At 35.5% G+C, this 21,021-nt stretch overlaps 2 protein-coding genes and 1 long non-coding RNA gene across 3 annotated transcripts in view; 2 read left to right on the forward strand and 1 right to left on the reverse strand.

Moving 5' to 3' along the window:
* Window positions 1–21,021, forward strand: part of LOC136817487 (uncharacterized) — a 59,587-nt gene that overhangs the window by 34,283 nt on the left and 4,283 nt on the right. Inside the window, exon 2 of the long non-coding RNA XR_010848102.1 lies at window positions 146–229. This is a non-coding gene — a long non-coding RNA (uncharacterized lncRNA). The remainder of the gene's footprint in view (window positions 1–145; window positions 230–21,021) is intronic.
* Window positions 4,122–8,514, forward strand: LOC136817485 (neurogenic locus notch homolog protein 1-like). The gene is given in 5 exon segments (XM_067073812.1): window positions 4,122–4,201; window positions 4,854–4,920; window positions 5,370–7,045; window positions 7,048–7,639; window positions 7,642–8,514. Coding segments are annotated over 4 exon segments (3,054 nt in total). The 5' UTR covers window positions 4,122–4,201; window positions 4,854–4,865; the 3' UTR covers window positions 8,373–8,514.
* On the reverse strand, window positions 12,646–19,031 carry LOC136817482 (fibropellin-1-like). The gene is made up of 5 exons (XM_067073810.1): window positions 18,810–19,031; window positions 18,056–18,190; window positions 14,595–16,409; window positions 13,705–13,824; window positions 12,646–13,014 (listed from the first exon to the last, which is right to left on the reverse strand). Exons 1-5 carry the CDS (start codon window positions 18,862–18,864, stop codon window positions 12,866–12,868), a joined length of 2,274 nt encoding a protein of 757 aa, XP_066929911.1. The 5' UTR covers window positions 18,865–19,031; the 3' UTR covers window positions 12,646–12,865.

The following is a 21,021-nucleotide window of genomic DNA, read 5'->3' on the forward strand; positions in this document are numbered from 1 at the left end:
AAAATAAGAACATGTTAAGAACATTTTTGAGGCTTGAATCTGAAAAAGTTAAGAAAATCCAAAGGCTTCAAAAATTTTGGATGCACTTATAAAAAAAAACGTGAAGTGGAAATCCGAGTACCTTAAGTTTTTATTTTTCTTATAGAGACACCACAAGAATATTTCAATTTCTTGGATGCACATTATCGAACTGTACACAACATACTAATCATGATGATCAATGCGTAAGGTAATTATATTTGACTGTTTTTGGTGACAATTGATTTCAGCGAATTTACAGTTTAGAGGGTACTGTGATGATTTTATTGCAAATTTCAGAAAATTTCTTGTTTTTTTACGAGTGACCTGAGAAATTTTGGAACATTTCCACCACACCTTAAGATGCGAATTTCTGACGCATTTCTGACGACGGATTTAATGTAGCGCTTTCGCAAAAAGCGTTATTCGTTTGACGAAATCTGGTGCTTTTGAGAAAACTACGGGATTTAGAAACTTCTCCAATGTTTTCTTATCTTCATAAGAATCAAAGATAAGAATACATCACAGTTCACAGTTCTTCGGCTCATAGTTCTTAACCTTATTATTACCAGGATAGTGGAAAATCGTGATAAAAATAGGGTTAAGATATCATAATAGCGCTTCGTCGTGCAAACGTCACGATTATTACTTCTCTTATTTGACTGAAATTCAATCCCACAATCCTTTTTTGTTTTAATTCAAAAGTCGTGAAAGTTATTACTTTTTCTTTGTAATTGAGTGTAATTTGCGTGCAAGCATAATTAACACAAAGGTTGATGGGATTGAATTTCGGTCAAACAGAAAAATCAATGTCTATTTTTAGATTCGCTATGGCATGCTATTAGTATAGGAAGTATTAATTTCTGAAAATTGGGATGTGATAATTGGGAAATTAAGTTTCTCATTTTCGCCCACTTCTTTATATATATAATGGCTATAATAGAGTTTTCATTGCTCTAATTAGTAAGCAGCAAATCTTTATAAATATCTTTCATTTATACACGATTTTATATTATAAGAACAAATTGTTAAGCTGGGAATTTTTAAGATTTTGCTATTCGTTCCTTAAAAAAAAGATCAATGAGACTTTTTTAAATAGTTAAATCACAATTGCTCCTGAAAGTTTGTAACCTGTCTCAAAATTCAAAAAGTTATATTTTCGAGATACACGCTTTTTTTTATAAGAATAGTGTAAATCCATTTCATCATGGATATTCTTAACCACCCAACCTTTGACCCTCGGACCCTTACCGGGACTAAAAAGGAGAAAACAAAGGACAATTTTGTGAATTTTACGACCCTTACCGGAACAAATTTGACCAACTTTGACCAAATTTTGATCTCTCTGGGGGTAAAAAGCTGAAATTTTCCTATTCCTCCTACCCTTAGTGGGACTGAAATTTGATTTTATGATTTTTCCGACCCTTAGCGGGACTAAAAAAGATACCCTTAAGGGCGGCACATACCATACCCTCCATTTGCCAGTACCCCCCCGGGCCTAATTCAGACTAGATTTAACATTTAGTACATACGTCTCAAGTATAAAATGGCATTTTTGTGAAGGAGTGATCCTTACTTGGGGGTAATTGGCAGTCTATAATTGAAAATTATCTAAAAATGGCATTCTTAGCTTGAGTAGCCAAATTCCATGATGGTGATATTCTTAGCATTATTCTTACTTAATGTTTTGGCCATTTTCATCATGGACATTCTTATAAAGTGTATTCTTATAAAAAAAGCGTGTAAGCCTTTTTTAAATACCCTCCACTATATAGGTCATCCCAATGAAGGTCTAAATAACCTTTGTTATAAGGTATGGTAACCTTTGATATAAAGGCGACACCAGTTACATGTTGAACATCACCTACACGTTTTTTTTTAAGAACATCCAAAATTTTGGAAGCCTTCGGATGTTCTTAACTTTTTGAGTTTCAAGCCTAAAAGTGTTCTTAAAATGTTCTTATTTTCACCATTTTGAGGGTATTCTCGTCTATTTTCTTAAGAAAGTGGGTCTTTTAGGGTCCTCAAAGCCATAAAACGTTCTTAACTTGTTCTTAACATTTTGGCCATCGAAGCCTTATGTTCTTATATAGTTTGTTCCTATATAAAAAAATGTGTACACCGTATGCTTGTAGCTAATAAGGAAAAGTCGTATGAAATATGAATGAAGTACTTCCGTGCATGATAATCGATACGTTTTCAGCAGTTTTTCCTCCTGTACAAGCTTTCTTTTTATAAGAACAAACTGTAAAAGAACAGAAGGGTTTGAGGGCAAAATATTAAGAACAAGTTAAGAACATTTTACAGGCTTTGCAAATTCTAAAACACCAATTTCTTTGCACAAAAATATCACAAAACGGTGAAAATAAGAATACTTTAAGAACATTTTAAGACTTAAGACTCTAAAGGCTTAGAGAACATCCAAAGATTTAAAACATTTTGCATGTTCTGATAAAAAAACGTATATATTAGCGCTTATAATTTTGCGGTTAATCAATTTCACTGATTTCCTTTTCAGTAAAAAATCTATCTAGATATCATTTTATCCTACATCTAATCTCTATTATTTTGATTAATAATTGATAGTGAGTGGGTGCGTACAATAGGCTAATTAATTTTAACGAGCATAATTAGCAAGAGTAATGCTTACGTATAAATTAACGTTTTTGACTCATCCATCATTTAAAGGACTCGATTAAAATCTATTCACGATAAGTGTACACTCTTTTTTCTTTTACCAATAACTTTTGAAGGAATTTTTCAATCTTTATAAATCTGGTATCATTTGAAAGATATTAGTGAGTGGAACAATTTGAAACAAAAAAGATCTTCAAAAAAATCTTAAAGAGAATGCAAATCGCTCTAGGGAGACCAGGCTGTAAACCAGAACATGAAATATCAAAAACTAGACTGTGAAATAGTTTACAGCCTGGATATCCAGGCTAATGTTTAGTATGCCCTAGTATTAGTTACCCGGTCAAATCCGCCCAAGTAGATAACCCGGTAAAAGAAAATACCAAAAATAGCCTTATTTTAAGCCCCAGTAGAATTATTAGTGTACTCGGTCAAAAATAATCAAAATTTTCCACCCTGGGTAGACTTTGGAAATTTATGGTCATACCCTGGCTATCAGTTACGTCATCTAGGTCAACCTGACCAGAAATTCCAGTTTTTTTGCGGGGACCAGCCACGTAAAGTAAAAGTCTCTCTTAATTTTTTATCCACCTATTCTCAACATAATCCATTCTAAAGTTATCAAAAATTATGTTCCCTTGCGTCGTTTATAACAAATTTTTTTTTCAATTGGACATTACATTGTCCTTTGCTCCAGTGAAAACAGATTGAGATTGCATTGATGTCGAATAAGGGTAATGCATTGACTTTAGACATCTAACCTTCTGCTCAGTCACTTTAATAAAAAAATAGAACAGACAGGGTAAAAATAGACCATCTAAACCAGAGCTGAGGGATCTTTGCGTATCGTCAGAACACTTATAAGGTAAAAATTACCCTTTCAACTTTAGTATCCCTTTTCTCTAAAAATTTTGGGGGTACCAAAATGATTGGGGGTACCTAAATCTTTTGGGGATACCTGAACCCTGGAGGACCCTATGGTTATTCACTTTAGTAGGGGTCCTCCAGGGTTCAGGTATCCCCAAAATCATTTTGGTACCCCCAAAGTTTTTAGAATTCTTGATACAAAAACAACATCAAGAATTCTAAAATGAAAATGCAGGTACCCCCTAAATTCAAGAATACTTCCAGGTACCTGGCTTTTTTAATACTTTTTTTTAGGTACCCCCAAATTTCTAGGGGAGGGGATGGACCCTATGATAACTATGATGTAATTTTATTATTCAAGCTCGAAAGGGAAGGTCATATTCAAATATAATATTTTAAGGAAGTTCCGGCATGGCTAAAAAGAAAAAACGATAAAAGATAATTACCACTTTCTAATTTGATTTCTTCCTTATTCGCTAATAACACCTTTCTCTAAATATTTCCTATATTTAACGACGATTAATTAGCAAGGAAGAGCCTAGGTTCTAGCGTCTTAGAAATTCAGTATAAAAGAGGTTGGGTTTGAATGGAGAAATCATTCACAACTTTTTACTTCTTTATCCTACTCCCAAATAAGAGGACGAGGATAAATCGAGACCAAAGTGATTTGCTGGAATTAGAGGTAAGTTTTTTCGATACTTTTATCAATGAAGCGTATTACTCTTGGCTACCCAATAGCCGGGAGGTTTGGAATAAGTGGGTGGTTGGAAAAAATCTCAAAACTTGGAATAAGAATGTCCTGGGTGGAAAATTTTCGAAAAATTAATTAGCGGGTCCCCCGGCTATTAGATACCCGAAAGTAGTCCATTTCCAAAAACATTACTTATCAAGTTGCAGACCTCTAAGAAGCCATACAATCACCTCGCAATTCAGCTTCTGTCATATTTGCTATACTGGAGTCGTTCATAATCCATGTTATACAGTGTTATATTAGTGTTAAGTAATATTACAATAATGCAATACAATAATATTACAAATCTCACGGTCTGTTAGCACAAAAATACTTCAGATGGTGATAAAAGCATGACATTTGGCACAGATGATCCTTAGAAGGTCTAAAACTAAATTTTAAACAGCAGCACCAAATTTTGCAACCTGGCCACCTGCGGGATAATATCAGTTTGTATCTAGACTGGACACCTCCAGTGACTAGGCGACTATAATATGTCCAGTCATTAGTTTTTGCTTTTATTGCTTACCATGTCTGAATTAGTCATCTAGCATTCTAGCCATGTCCCTGTCATTTGATAAAATTTTATTTTGTTATGTTTTAGAGCTAACCAACCATGAGAAGTTTAACATTACTTTTGGTCAGTGCCATCATTGGCTTAACTTACGCAGGTACGTTCGTTTTTATGTGAAACATTCTTTAGAGAGGGAACCCTCTGAATTTGAAACGTTTCTTTTCTTTTAATCTCTGGGTTTTCAAATATATAGTTAAGATTTAGTCTTCTATTCATATATTCTGGGCAGGAGGTACTAGAGCTGCACGCTGGTAGATATGTGTCGCCCGACTTTCAACCTTCGGATCCAGCGGGACTAGAACGACGAAAATGTTGTGAATTTTACGTATATTTCCATCTATCAAGGTGTAATTTTTTCTATTCTTCCTACCCTTACAAAGACTTACAAGTTCGAAAAAGTCACCTTTCAGGGCAGCACATACCTGTAATCTTCACTTACCTAGGTTCTCCCTCACGGATCGTATATGGGTGCATTCACCTATGCAACTTTGTATAGTGTGCATTATTCAATGTTAACAAAATGTTATTTTTCCTTTTAATTTTTAGGCTACTATCCACGCCCGAACTTTTGTAAAGGTGTGAACTGCAAAAATGGTGGAAACTGCAGAAGCCTTTATACCTCTTTCAAATGTGAATGCAAGAAAGGATTCACTGGAAAGTTCTGTCAAACCAACATCAATGATTGCAAGAGAAATATCTGCAAGAACGGAGGAAAATGCAAAGATCTTGTCAATGGTTTCAATTGTGAATGCAAGAAAGGATTCACAGGAAAATTCTGTCAAACCAACATCAACGATTGCAAGAGAAATAGCTGTAAGAACGGAGGAAAATGCAAAGATCTTGTCAATGGTTTCAAATGTGAATGCAAAAAAGGATTTACTGGCAAATTCTGTCAAACCAACATCAACGATTGCAAGAGAAATAGCTGCAAGAACGGAGGAAAATGCAAAGATCTTGTCAATGGTTTCAAATGTCAATGCAAGAAAGGATTCACTGGAAAGTTCTGTCAAACTAACGTCAATGATTGCAAGAGAAATAGCTGCAAGAACGGAGGAAAATGCAAAGATCTTGTCAATGGTTTCAAATGTGAATGCAAGAAAGGATTCACTGGAAAATTCTGTCAAACCAACATCAACGATTGCAAGAGAAATAGCTGCAAGAACGGAGGAAGATGCAAAGATCTTGTCAATGGTTTCAAATGTGAATGCAAGAAAGGATTCACAGGAAAATTCTGTCAAACCAACATCAACGATTGCAAGAGAAATAGCTGCAAGAACGGAGGAAAATGCAAAGATCTCGTCAATAGTTTCAAATGTGAATGCAAGAAAGGATTCACTGGGAAATTCTGTCAAACCAACATCAACGATTGCAAGAGAAATAGCTGCAAGAACGGAGGAAAATGCAAAGATCTCATCAATGGTTTCAAATGTGAATGCAAGAAAGGATTCACTGGAAAATTCTGTCAAACCAACATCAACGATTGCAAGAGAAATAGCTGCAAGAACGGAGGAAAATGCAAAGATCTTGTCAATGGTTTCAAATGTGAATGCAAGAAAGGATTCACAGGAAAATTCTGTCAAACCAACATCAACGATTGCAAGAGAAATAGCTGCAAGAACGGAGGAAAATGCAAAGATCTCGTCAATAGTTTCAAATGTGAATGCAAGAAAGGATTCACTGGAAAATTCTGTCAAACCAACATCAACGATTGCAAGAGAAATAGCTGCAAGAACGGGGGAAAATGCAAAGACCTCGTCAATGGTTTCAAATGTGAATGCAAGAAAGGATTCACTGGAAAATTCTGTCAAACCAACATCAACGATTGCAAGAGAAATAGCTGCAAGAACGGAGGAAAATGCAAAGATCTTGTCAATGGTTTCAAATGTGAATGCAAGAAAGGATTCACTGGAAAATTCTGTCAAACCAACATCAATGATTGCAAGAAAAATAGCTGCAAGAACGGAGGAAAATGCAAAGATCTCGTCAATGGTTTCAAATGTGAATGCAAGAAAGGATTCACAGGAAAATTCTGTCAAACCAACATCAACGATTGCAAGAGAAATAGCTGCAAGAACGGAGGAAAATGCAAAGATCTCGTCAATAGTTTCAAATGTGAATGCAAGAAAGGATTCACTGGGAAATTCTGTCAAACCAACATCAACGATTGCAAGAGAAATAGCTGCAAGAACGGAGGAAAATGCAAAGATCTCATCAATGGTTTCAATGTGAATGCAAGAAAGGATTCACTGGAAAATTCTGTCAAACCAACATCAACGATTGCAAGAGAAATAGCTGCAAGAACGGAGGAAAATGCAAAGATCTTGTCAATGGTTTCAAATGTGAATGCAAGAAAGGATTCACAGGAAAATTCTGTCAAACCAACATCAACGATTGCAAGAGAAATAGCTGCAAGAACGGAGGAAAATGCAAAGATCTCGTCAATAGTTTCAAATGTGAATGCAAGAAAGGATTCACTGGAAAATTCTGTCAAACCAACATCAACGATTGCAAGAGAAATAGCTGCAAGAACGGGGGAAAATGCAAAGACCTCGTCAATGGTTTCAAATGTGAATGCAAGAAAGGATTCACTGGAAAATTCTGTCAAACCAACATCAACGATTGCAAGAGAAATAGCTGCAAGAACGGAGGAAAATGCAAAGATCTTGTCAATGGTTTCAAATGTGAATGCAAGAAAGGATTCACTGGAAAATTCTGTCAAACCAACATCAACGATTGCAAGAGAAATAGCTGCAAGAACGGAGGAAAATGCAAAGATCTTGTCAATAGTTTCAAATGTGAATGCAAGAAAGGATTCACTGGAAATTCTGTCAAACCAACATCAACGATTGCAAGAGAAATAGCTGCAAGAACGGAGGAAAATGCAAAGATCTCATCAATGGTTTCAAATGTGAATGCAAGAAAGGATTCACTGGAAAATTCTGTCAAACCAACATCAACGATTGCAAGAGAAATAGCTGCAAGAACGGAGGAAAATGCAAAGATCTTGTCAATGGTTTCAAATGTGAATGCAAGAAAGGATTCACAGGAAAATTCTGTCAAACCAACATCAACGATTGCAAGAGAAATAGCTGCAAGAACGGAGGAAAATGCAAAGATCTCGTCAATAGTTTCAAATGTGAATGCAAGAAAGGATTCACTGGAAAATTCTGTCAAACCAACATCAACGATTGCAAGAGAAATAGCTGCAAGAACGGGGGAAAATGCAAAGACCTCGTCAATGGTTTCAAATGTGAATGCAAGAAAGGATTCACTGGAAAATTCTGTCAAACCAACATCAACGATTGCAAGAGAAATAGCTGCAAGAACGGAGGAAAATGCAAAGATCTTGTCAATGGTTTCAAATGTGAATGCAAGAAAGGATTCACTGGAAAATTCTGTCAAACCAACATCAACGATTGCAAGAGAAATAGCTGCAAGAACGGAGGAAAATGCAAAGATCTTGTCAACGGTTTCAAATGTGAATGCAAGAAAGGATTCACTGGAAAATTCTGTCAAAGAAGGAGTTATAAACCTGCCTATCAATGGTAAACGATTACTGGAAGCTTTGATTATGAGTTAGATGAAGGGTTATCATTGAATCATCGAAACAACTACCCATAAAGATGATTTTTAACTGTTAATTATTTTGAATTTGTATTAAGTTTTTACATGAAATAAAGATTGAAATAAAATAAAAAATCTAGTTGTTTATTTTCACTGGCTTTTCGCTGTAACTTTGTAATTTTGCTGCTTTTGTTTCAATATACAACGTGTCTCGAAAAAAGTACTTTCTCAGAAAAAGATCTTATTTATAATGTAATAAAGTCTCTAACTTACATAAATCATCAACAAAATTTATTCTATTTTATCTACATAAAATGACCGTATACCTGTTGAGGAGGTCCATTTCCGTTCAAAGGGGGTAAGGTTTGAAATGTGGCGGAATTCCATAGGGAGAAAAAAAAAATCTGTCAAAAATAACTAGAATTCCATGGTGGTAGCCTTTTAAATCCTACTAAAATTCAGAATTCCAGAGGGGTCTAAACCTGAAATTGCCTGGAATTCCAGGGGGTTACAACATTTCCAGCCAACGGTTTTTTTCTGGAAAAGCCCAATTAGTCAGTACAGTTTTTTTTCTCTTTATCTAATAGTTCCGAATCGTGATTGAATTACGGGAAGACATTTGACTTTTACAAAGAGGAGGATTTATAAAAGGTGTTTAGCAAATTTTTTGTGATCATTACTAAAATCTTTAGTATTAGAGACATCCCTGTCTTAACCCACCGGTAGTGTTTTTAAACCAACTGCAATCATGGTCGTAATATTTGAGAAAAAAGAGAAATTCACCGGGAAGTTTTGAAACCACAATCGATTTGTAAGTGCTCTAAAGTAGGTTAGAAGGGTAGAGTTTTTTAACTCTGAGTTTTAACATGAGACATAAGACTTAGTACCTTAGGATCTGAGGATCCAAAAGTTAAAAAAATGGTCCAATAAGGCTCATAATATAGCCTGGAATCTTATAAACCCGAGCCAAATTGAAATATCCGATTAAAATTAAGAGATGGCCCAAAATTAACTTCCTCGCCCGAACTCCAAATTTCGAAAAACCAGGAAATAAGCTTAATTCTCAATAGATTTCGACCATGATTGTGGTGTGACCATAGAAATAGTAAATTTGCACTGAGTCTGATTTTAGCTCTCATCTTGAAATTTTGTCTGGGTTTACCTACATAATGTATCTGAGGACCAAGGTATGACCATAAATTTTCGAATTCTGTTTTGGGTGGAATATTTCGACCAATCTTGACCATACTCACTCATTATCCAAATGGGGCTTAGAATCAGGCCGACTTTTTTTAGGCCTGTTATTTTTCCACCAGGTTAACCATCGTGGTTGATCTGACCTTCTGACCGATCTTTCATTAATACAGGGGGCGTAGAGGGGGATTTCATGGTTGGCGGAGGAGTGGAATCGGCCCTTTTTCGGACTGAGTGGTGGAATTTGACGACAATGTGTCCCTCTGACAGAGACGGAAATTGGGAATTTCGGAATTGGCAAAATTATTCGAGATTCGCGAAATTTTTGACAAAAATCTTGAATTTTAAAGAAATTTTCGGTGAAGTAATTTCGGTCCTTTTTTAAACTGTTTGACAGAAATTGAGGAAATAATTGACGGAACTGTGGATTCGGGTACCCCTGAAACATACCCCCTAGATTGTTATTTCTTTCATTCAATTTCACTCTAATACTCATGAAGAATCAGCCAATTAGGCGTATTTAGAAGAAACGTTGGAAAAAATTGAAAGATTTTATTTCATTGTTTAGTAATATGATGAATTTTTTACAAATATTGAAAACCAAAAAAAACAAAACATTGAAAATAGGTATTTTAGAGTCATTACTTTACGATCTTCTTAATTAAAGTTTATAAACTAAGCGTCATTTTTTGATTGGATTCGAGCATCTTTGGGGGTGAAGGGATTGCAAAGAGCCTCCTTCCCAAAAAATATCGAAAGTATTTGATAACTTTTGATTTTGAAGTATTTATTCAATCGAATTAAAATTTTGCAAATGTGCACCAAATATGAATTGGCATCTTTGGTGAAAATTTTGACACCATTAGTGATGCCATTCCCACTTGATGATGTTATCATTTATAGGACCTTTTTTTAAACTTTAAGTCATTTGCTCAAATTTATGAGGGAACTCCACGTGACATGTTTTTCAGGGCACACGATCAAATTTTTAACACCCTGCTGGTATCGTGTAGCATATTAGATAGCCATTTTACAATCATGGTGAAAATATATCGAGAATATAGCTTATTTCCTCGTTTTTAGAAATTTGGAGTTCGGGCGAGAAAGTTACCTGGGTTAATTGATAAATTTATTCGAGTATTTCAATTCGGGAGGGGTTTATAGACTTCCAGGCTATATTCTTAGCCCTATTGGACTATTTTTGAACTTTTGAACTTTTGGATCCTCAATCTCGAAATCTTAAGTCTAGGGTTAAAACTCAGAGTTAAAACTCCTTCCAAATCCTTCATGGTTTATAAGATTTCGTAGAAATTTCCCTTTTTTCTCAAATATTATGACCATGATTTTAGGTAAAAAAAGTACCGGTCTTTAAAGTACCCACTATGCACGTGACCAAACTAAATTTTCACACTGTCTCAGATGGTCAATAACCACAAGTAGAAATTTCAAGTCAAAAGCTACAGTAGTTCCAAGAGGTGTATACATTGTAGTCTCATTTGGATTATATTTCGTCAAAATTTAATTAAATTCTTAAAGGGATAATCAGATGGTTTGAGATATTTTGCAAGTTCTATTTCCAAGAACAAAACCTCAAAATATTTTCGCCTAACTATCTTCCTAAGAGATATATTAAAGTCTATTCACGATAAGTGTGCACTCTTTTTTCATTTACCTATAACTTTTGAAGGAATTCTTCAATCTTTATAAATTTGGTATCATTGGAAAGATATTAGTGAGTGGAACAATTTGAAATAAAAAAATATTTAAAAAAATTCTAAAAATTAAGATGAAAATGAAGAAGAAAAAAATGAAGATCTTGTAGAAAAATGCTATAACTATCATTTTCACTGAAGTGAATCCTTCATCATCGAACGTCATCACTGTGAAAAAAATTCTCTAAAATAATCATTCAGTCAAAAGATATCAAACAAAGTTATAAGCTGATTGAAGTCTAAAAACGCTGTTTTCTGCAGTTTTTTGCTGTTTTTTGGGGTCAATCACTTATGAACTTTGTATCATAACTTTATATTGAATAAATATTTTAATAAAATTTTTTCACAGTGATTATCTCCTAAAATCAAAGAATCTCTCCAGTGAAAATGAAAGTTATGGCACTCTTCTACAAGATCTTCATTTTTTTCTTCTTCATTTTCATCTTCATTTTTAGAATTTTTTAAAAAATTTTTTTATTTCAAATTGTTCCACTCACTAATATCTTTCCAATGATACCAAATTTATAAAGATTGAAGAATTCCTTCAAAAGTTATAGGTAAATGAAAAAAGAGTGCACACTTATCGTGAATAGACTTTAGTTACAAGTTTTTTTACTTTTAGTAAGAATTACCATGAAAGAACCGTGTAACCATTTTCGGTAATTTTGAATTGTGATATCTCGACTTTTGAAAATATTTAGACCAAAATACTTGGAGGTTTTACTTTAATGGGATAAATTTTCGCGGGGATTAATTTTCGCGGATTTCGCGGATTTGGGTGTCATCCGCGAAAATAAGTCCCATTGGAAATTTGAAAAAGGCCCATCCGCGAAAGATAGTTTCCGCGAAAAATTTGAATTTTTTTTGCAATCCGCGAAATTTCTATTTTTATCGTTGTTTATTTTTTTTTCTACATGAGGGCACGCAACCCTCGAAAGAGGTCAAATCCACGATATGCTTTTTAGCAAAAAATCGTTTTCCTCAAAATTTTCTTCACAAATTTACAAACTTGGAAGAGGTATTGTTTAAAAGCTTTTCAATGCAAGAGGGTAATCCAACTGGCTTGAAATTAAATTGACACGAGAAACTAAAACTAATTAATTTTCAATTTAATTTTCTTATCCCGAATTTCTCTTCCGCTTTTTTCCCAAATAGGCTGTGAAAAATTAGCTCCGCACCATGGAAGTTCAAATTCAACTTTGGATAGTTGTAATACATATCTCCTCGCCCTATTCCAAAACACTCTCTTATTACTTGAAAAAAAAATTCTTAATTTTCCTGGAAAAATTTTATTTCAATGTTTTGACCCTTTTCAAAAAATTTAATTTGTACCCCAATCTGCGAAATTAAATCCCCGCGAAAAATCAGGAAATCCCTCATCCGCGAAAATTAATCCCCGTGAAATCTTAAAATTTCGCGGATGAGCTCAACCGCGAAATTTAATCCCCGCAAAAATTTATCCCATTAAATTACTCAGGACCGTAGAAGGTTACTACAGGCCAAAATCTTAAACCATCTGATTATCTCTTTAAGTCTGAAAAATTCTTGCTATCTTTGCTTGCATTTACTGGCTCAATAAAAGCCACAGATTTTCTTCCTGATTCTTAGTGAATTGTTTCTGCATTGCGCACGCTCGAATTGACAATGGTTGCTATAGATACGGCCGTCGGTTGCCATGATACGGCAATATCCACGCCAGCTGCTACAGTGGTAGTTGCATTCTGATAAAATGAAAAAATAGTATAGTCGTTAAGCACCTTTAATCTTCAAATCTTATACATTATTGGCCAAAACTTAGTCGGCCCTAAGTGACTAAATATTGGCTTGGTGACTAAAATTAGGGCGGACTAAAAGATTGGGCCAAATTAAAAGTTAATAATTAAGCTTTCCTTATTTTCCAGTATTTTAAGCTTTCTCCTATTTTCCATCTGCTTGTAAATTTAGAAATGGCCCAAATTTTTAGTCCGGTCTTAATTATTAGTCGGCTCTTAGTTGACTGAATGAGGTGACGAGGTGATAAAATTAGGGCCTACTAATAATTAAGGCCGACTAGAATTAAGGACAACTAAGTTTTGGCCGATAAGGTATATAAAATAGAAGTAGAGAAACCGTATTCCACCTGTTTTGGATGTTTGGACTCTGATACCTATTATTCTGGACCACACGTTCCTTTTCAAAAGAACACGAAGATTCGATGATAGAAACATCATTAACAAATTTAAAACATTTTAAGGTTTCGCAGACTCTATAACACCGAATTTTTAGGAAACAAAAATTCAAAAAAGTAAAATTAGAAACATTTTCTAGACTGAAAACTCCAAGAGTTAAGAACTTCTAAAGGTTTCGAAAATTTTGGGCGTTCTTATAAAAAAGCGTGAATTATGTTCTTTTTGTGTTAAAAAACGACCTACTTTTAACATTGATTTCACATAATTTTCCTTCATATCCTTGATTACACCAACAACTGAAAGCTCCACCATGCTCCATACATTTCGCATTATTTTGACATGGATTCGGAGAACATGAAGAAACTAAAACAAAAAGAATGTAAATTTGATGCACAATACACAATACCTACTTATTGAGATATGGAGGTTTTTTCATGTTTTATTTTGTTTTATTTTGTTTTAACTTTCGCCATTATGGAAGCAAACGTTCGATTTACGTAAGGGATCACCTCTACAGATTCGAACGTTTGCTTCCATAATGGCGAAAATTACGTAATTTAATAAAACATGAAAAACCTCTATGGGATTAACTTGTAAAGTTGAGTCACACCACACATTTATCAATTGGGGAGGGGCTTCCAACGTTTCAAAATACAGGGATACCGCCATTTTTTTATGAAATACCAGCGACGGCCAAAAATTAGGCCAAAATTTCCCAAATACCAGCTTAAAAAAGTTTCAACGAGTACCCAAATTCCAGAAATTCGGCCTCCCAACCCTCTCAATATCAGAATATCTTCAATACTGGATTCTTGGAAGCCCCTCGTATCAAGATATCAAAGTCTTAATTTGCACCAATTTCCACAATCATTAGGGCGAGTCTATAACTAAATTGAAACGTTTATATGGCTGTTGTTACATAAAACCGATTCCTCCGGTCCAAAACTGACAGAATGCAAATGAAAAAATGACCCTCAAAAGTCGAGTCCCCCCTTCTATAGAGAGCTTAAACTTTCACTATAGCCTGTGATGACTCTATCGTTTCAAGAAGAAACACAATCATGGGAAGTGAAAAGTAACCCTAGTTAAAGGTTTATGGATCAGTAAATTCAGTATGAAATATAATGACTTACTTTCGCAGAACTTTCCAGAGAATCCAGGCTTGCATTGACAAGTGAAAGAAGCGATTCCATCTTTGCAGGTTCCTCCATTTTGGCAATTAACACCTCGGCAATCATCAATGTTATTTTGACAGAATTTTCCATTGAATCCATTCTTGCATTTGCAAGTGAAGGAAGCAATTCCATCTTCGCAAGTTCCTCCATTTTGGCAAGTAACACCTCGGCAATCATCAATGTTATTTTGGCAGAATTTTCTGTTGAATCCGTTTTTGCATTGACAAATGAAAGAAGCAATTCCGTCTTCGCAGGTTCCTCCATTCTGGCAAGTAACACCTTGACAATCATCAATGTTGTTTTGACAGAACTTTCCATTGAATCCACGTTTGCATTGACATGTGAAAGTATCAATTCCGTCTGTGCAGGTTCCTCCATTTTGACAAGTTACGCCATCACAAAAATTCCTTTTAAATTGACAAAATCTCCCGAAAAAATCATTTTTACATTCACAAGTGAAAGAAGCAGTTCCATCTTTGCAAGTTCCCCCGTTTTGACAAGTGACACTTTGACAATCATCGATGTTTGTCTGGCAAAACCTTCCTGTAAAACCTTTGCTGCAAATGCATTTAAAAGAGTCGACAGTGTCGGTACAGGTTGCTCCATTTAAACAACGGTTATCTTTGCAAACATCCTTCCGAGTTTGACAGAATTTTCCAGAGAAACCATATTTACATTGGCAAGTGAATGTGTTGATGCCATCTTTGCAGATTCCTCCATTTTGGCATCTGACTCCTTCACACTCGTCAATATTTGTTTGGCAAAATTTTCCTGTAAATCCAGATTTACATTTACAGTTGAAAGAGGCGATTCCATCTTCGCAGGTTCCTCCATTTTGACAAGTAATAACTCGGCAATCATCAATGTTGTTTTCACAGACTCTTCCATTGAACCCGGTTTTACATTCACAGAAAAAGGAGGTCAACCCATTCCTGCATGTACCTCCGTTTCGACAGGTGACACCTCTGCAGAAATCTCTATTTTGACAGAGTCGCCCATAGAAACCAGATCTACATTGACAAGTGAATGCGTTGATTCCATCTTTGCAGGTTCCTCCATTGTGACATCTGACACCTTGGCAATCATCAATGTTGTTTTCGCAGAATTTTCCATTGTATCCGTTTTTGCATTGACAAGTGAAAGAAGCGACTCCCTCTTTGCAGGTTCCTCCATTTTGACATCTGACACCTCTGCAGAAATCTTTATTTTCACAAAATCGTCCATAGAATCCAGATCTACATTGACAAGTGAATGCGTTGATTCCATCTTTGCAGGCTCCACCGTTTCGGCAAGTAACACCTTGACAATCATCAATGTTGAATTGACATAATTTTCCATTGAATCCTCGTTTACATTGGCAGGTGAAAGAGGCGATTCCATCTTTGCAGATTCCTCCGTTTTGGCATCTAATTCCTTTGCAATCATCAATATTTGTTCGGCAAAATTTTCCTGTGAATCCAGTTTTGCATTTACAGCTAAAAGAAGCAATGCCATCTTTGCAGGTTCCTCCATTGAGGCATTTGACACCTTGGCAATCATCAATGTTGTTTTGGCAGAATTCTCCATTGAATCCGTTTCTGCATTGACAAGTGAAAGAGGCGATTCCATCTTTGCAGGTTCCTCCGTTTTGACAGCGAACTCCTTTGCAATCATCAATGTTGTTTTGGCAGAATTCACCAGTAAAGCCTTTCTTACACTGGCAAATGTATTTTTCAGTTCCAGCATTACAGTTGGTTCCACTTGGACATTTGATGTTTTTGCAGTTGCCAGATTCTGATAAATAAAAAAAACGTTCGAACTTAGCGATCTATTAACAAAACCATAAGAGTAGTAAAAACTGTGGAACGTATTCCCACAAAACAAGAAACAGGATATTTTTGTTCAGTTAGCCAAAGTTCAGTCCAAAGTTGAAGATTATAATAGGGAGAAATAAAATAAAGAAGAAGACCTAGAAGTTGAGGACGAAACCGAAGGCAAGGATAAATAGACGGAGAGAAAAATATCTCATGAAATATAAACTCTACAATTAGAAAGCAGTATTCCATAAACCAATTGAAACATAAGAAAAAAAGCGACAATAGGGAAATGGGCTTTTCCAGAAATAGTCCGTGTCTCCCCTGTTGAGGATATCGGATATCCAGGGGTTAACGACTTTCGTTCAAAAGTGGATAACCAGGGGGTTAAATATCTACAAGGGAGCGGATATCCAGGGGGTAAAGTGTCTTTTCAAGTAAAAAAATACGATATCCAGGGGTAAGCATCTTTATAAGAGAGGATATCCAGGGGTTAAGCATATCTTTAAGAGTGGATATCCAGGGGGTCTTTACTAATTAAGTAGGATATCCATGGGGTTCGATACTTCGAAAAATCAATATCCTCAACAGTGGGGTTAATAAAAAATTTTCTGGAAAAGCCCAATAACACCTGGAAATAACATAACCTTCAGTGATTAAGACGCCAAAAGAAAAATAAAGAAAATGTTTAGAATAGTTGACTTTCGCTAGCTCGATTTTCAAGGGACCAAGAATTGTTTTCGAATAAGAGAAAGATTCGAATATTCAAAAATATTCTATACTATTTTCAGCTGAGGGAACCAATATTGGACCATTCCATTTTATATACATAAAATAGAGTGGGGGGGGGGGGTGGACGAAAATTTCCAGGGGGTCTAAAGGAGTGGTTTTTCATTTTTCCAGGGTGTAAGAACTTGTCTTAAAACTTCCAGGGGGTTTCAGACTGATTTACTTCGTCCACCCTCACTTCAAAGGAGTTTTTCAGAAAATTTTGCCATTTTCCAGGGGTATTCACACATTTCAAAGATTTTATTTTTGACGTGAAAAGGTTAGTCCACTCCCCTTTATGGATTTTTAATGAAACAGCCCATTTTAGTTCGAAATATTGTAAGAAATGGATAGTAGAGGTTCGAATTAGAGAGAGTTGACAGGTTTGGAAGAAGACATGGGAAAGATCGAGTATGAATGATGAAAGTAACTATGGAGAAGTATGCAAAAAAATCAAAATCGACTTAAAAAACTATATAAATGCAGAGAAAAACAAGTGATGTCGAGCAAATATAAAGATGTCAGCTGAAATTTGCCCCTTGACGCTTTTTTATAATAGTGCTCACGATCTATCAGGGTAAAATTAAAAAGTGGTGGGAGTGACCCTGGGTACGAGATTGAGGTCAGCTTACATAAAATAGGAAGACGAGAACGAAAGCAAAAAAAAGAAAGAGTTATTAAAAGGAAAAAAGGTACTATGGAGAAAATGACGACGAATGAAAAAGGAATGAGATCAAGTACTTTTTACGAATAAGAAAATTGACGTAGAAGAAAATAAAAAATTTGAAAACAGACGACGAGATAGGAAAGACGAATAGGAAAATAAAAAAATTGTCCACTCTTTCGAAGTGCACTTACCTGTTTCACATCTTACACCATAGAAACCAGGCTTGCAGACACATTCGTATCTCCAGAATGGCTGCTTTTCACATCTGATTGTGTTTGGCGTGATACATGGTTGCTTGTACTTGCAAATGTCTTCTAAACATCGTTCTAAAACGAAAATTCAAATTTAATTCCAAATGATCGAGCTAACAAGCCTGTCTTTCAGAAACTTTGAAGCATACCTGGTTGACTTTGCCAGTAGTCATATGCTGTCTCAAAGATTAAGCCATACATGTGTAAGCATAGGCAGAAGTACTGTGCAACTGCGAATGGCTCTTATCCCAAGTTTCCCTGGCTTCCTCTGGGATTTCCATTATATTTACAGGCTACAGTGAGACAGAAGAACGACGCAATTTCTTGAATGACGCTAAGAGCAGCAAAGATCGAGTCCACGTTTTCGGGGATTGTCGGGTCCAACGAAAATATTTTCAGGCCTACGTGCAAGGGTCATCGAGTCCGATTGTAGATGCTGCACATCAAAGGCTGACTATCATTACTTTCCGATAGGAAATTTGCCTGTTCCCTTAGAGCTTTAGCGTGGGCGTGCGCCATGACATTCTAAATCTGCAGGCCTTGCAAGCGTGCAGCGAATTTGACTTCGAATTTGCGGGGGCTCAATTTTCTGAAAATATTTGAAGGCGATACATTGCACGCTTGCTAGGCCTGTAGATTTAGAACGCCATGGTGTGCGCCAATCATCCATCGAAATATCAGATAAACAACATACCTGCGCAAATTTGACCAATGACGGTGGTAACCAAAAGGAACGCCAAACTTCTCATGATCGAAATGTCACTTGCGAGCTAGTAAATATTACTCGTGAGCTAGCAAATGTTACTCGTAAGCTAGCAAATGTTACTCGTAAGCTAGTAAATGTTATTCGTGAGCTAGTAAATGTCGCTCGGTTTTGTGTTTTGTCACCTCATACAATGTAGGAATCATACAAAAATTCAAATTACATCCTTTTAAATGGTCCTTTCAGATACTAGAACCCAGTCCCTTAGAGGCATTTCCTTGTCAGTATTTTGTAAGACAGGATATGAGTTAGAAGTGATAATGACAATATCCTTGTTGCCTCATAAATTTGTTACAAATATTCAGTTTTTTGTTTCAATTGTGTTAATAGCTAATCATCTACACGTTTTTATAAAAACATCCAAAAGTTTTGAAGCCTTAGGATGTTCTTAACTTTTTGAGTTTTAAGCCTAATAGTGTTCTTAACATGTTCTTATTTTCACCATTTTGTGAGCATTTTTGTCCATTTTCTTTAGAAATCTGGTGTTTTCGAGTCCCCAAAGCCTTAAAATGTTTTTAACTTGTTCTTAACATTTTGGCCATCAGGAGCTTTATGTATGTATAATGTAGAATAGTTTTTTCTTATATAAAAAAAACGTGTAATTAAGATTCTCTCAAATATGTATTGTGACTTCCCTGTTGAATATATTAAGATTTCTACTAGATAAATTAATATCGTATTGCCTCTTTTTTTATATAATCTGTTTACAAGACTTTATTATTGATCATTTAAGCAAATTAAATGAGTTTATGCTCCCAAGAAACACCGAAAGATAAGATTAATACTAACAAGGAATTATTATAGACACTGGAAAAACAACTAGCTGATTTTTGCCAATTTCTCATGTACAAGCCTTGTCCGCAGTAATGACATTATTGTTCACCCTCCTTCCATCAATGCAAAAACATGCTATGTATAAGAAATTGAACATTAACACCAGAAGTTTTCAAACTTCAACCTTAAAAAAAAACCACCGTGCCACCACGTGCCACCAAAAGATTTTCATACCACAGTGGAGCTATTAGACTCACGTCTAACATATGTCAATCAGCTCTTCTCGGAGAAATATTGGAAAGATATTCTCAATTCAAAATTTCGTCTTATTATAAGCATTTTGTTTGATTTTACTCGTCTAATGATGTTTTTCTCACACCAGATTTCATAAATGTATTCGCTTAGTATTCTAGTATTTATTTTCAAACTTTTGGCCAGCAAAAGTACGCATAGAAAAAGTTGGAGAAATTTTTAGAAATAAGAGTATTAATCATTTTTCAAAATCAGAGTCCTTCGGCCGCCATGACAGTTGTCCTTTGCGGACAAAGCCTGTACATCGATTGTTTTCTGAAACAATGGAAATACAATACTTCGCTCTCCATTGTTTCAGTCGATGTTTATTCAGAGTCTCTATAATAAATCCATGATACTAAATATTGAATAAAATTCTGTTAAAAAAGCTTAAAAAACATCTCTTGGATCTGTAAGTAGGTGTGGCGCACCACCTCAGTAATCGATCTTCCATGTCTAGCGCAAATAAGACAAAGGAATAGACTCCCTCATTCTCGGCTCCTCTGACAGCCACCAGACAAATATACTTATGTACTTTTCTTAAAAACCTCACGTGTGTTGAAAATAAGAACAATATAAGATTATCTTCAGGCTAAAAGTTCCTAAAAAGTTCAAAACAGTGAAGCGGTAACACAAATTAAAAGTTATTATGAAAAAGGAGTATATCCGAGGGATGCAAGGGGCTGGCAGATGGTCGGATATATGCAAAAGGGACCTCCCAAAACCTATTCTGTACCAGAGTGTCTCTCACGTTTATCGCTTTGTAGTACACTTTGTGCGCATTGACTGTTTAATAAAAAAAATTCACGTACGGAGACCTCTGCGATGAAGTCTGATTTATAAATAGCAACACTTCTCTCGTCGCCCCCCTCTCTCATCAGCACTCTATAGCAGCGGTCGGTTTGCTGAAAAATCTCAAGATGAGAAAAGACAATGACAACAGACCCTCTACGGCAATGAAGTTTGAGATTAGCCGTAGATACTGGATCTGTGTACAGACAAACCGAAACCGACCAATAGAGAGAACAAGAAAGGATTTTTGAAAATTTTATTTCCTTTTTCGAAATATTTCTGAGCC

Source organism: Clytia hemisphaerica, unplaced genomic scaffold, assembly GCF_902728285.1.
Source record: "Clytia hemisphaerica strain Z4C2 unplaced genomic scaffold, Clytia hemisphaerica genome assembly, whole genome shotgun sequence".
Taxonomy (NCBI): Eukaryota; Metazoa; Cnidaria; class Hydrozoa; order Leptothecata; family Clytiidae; genus Clytia; species Clytia hemisphaerica.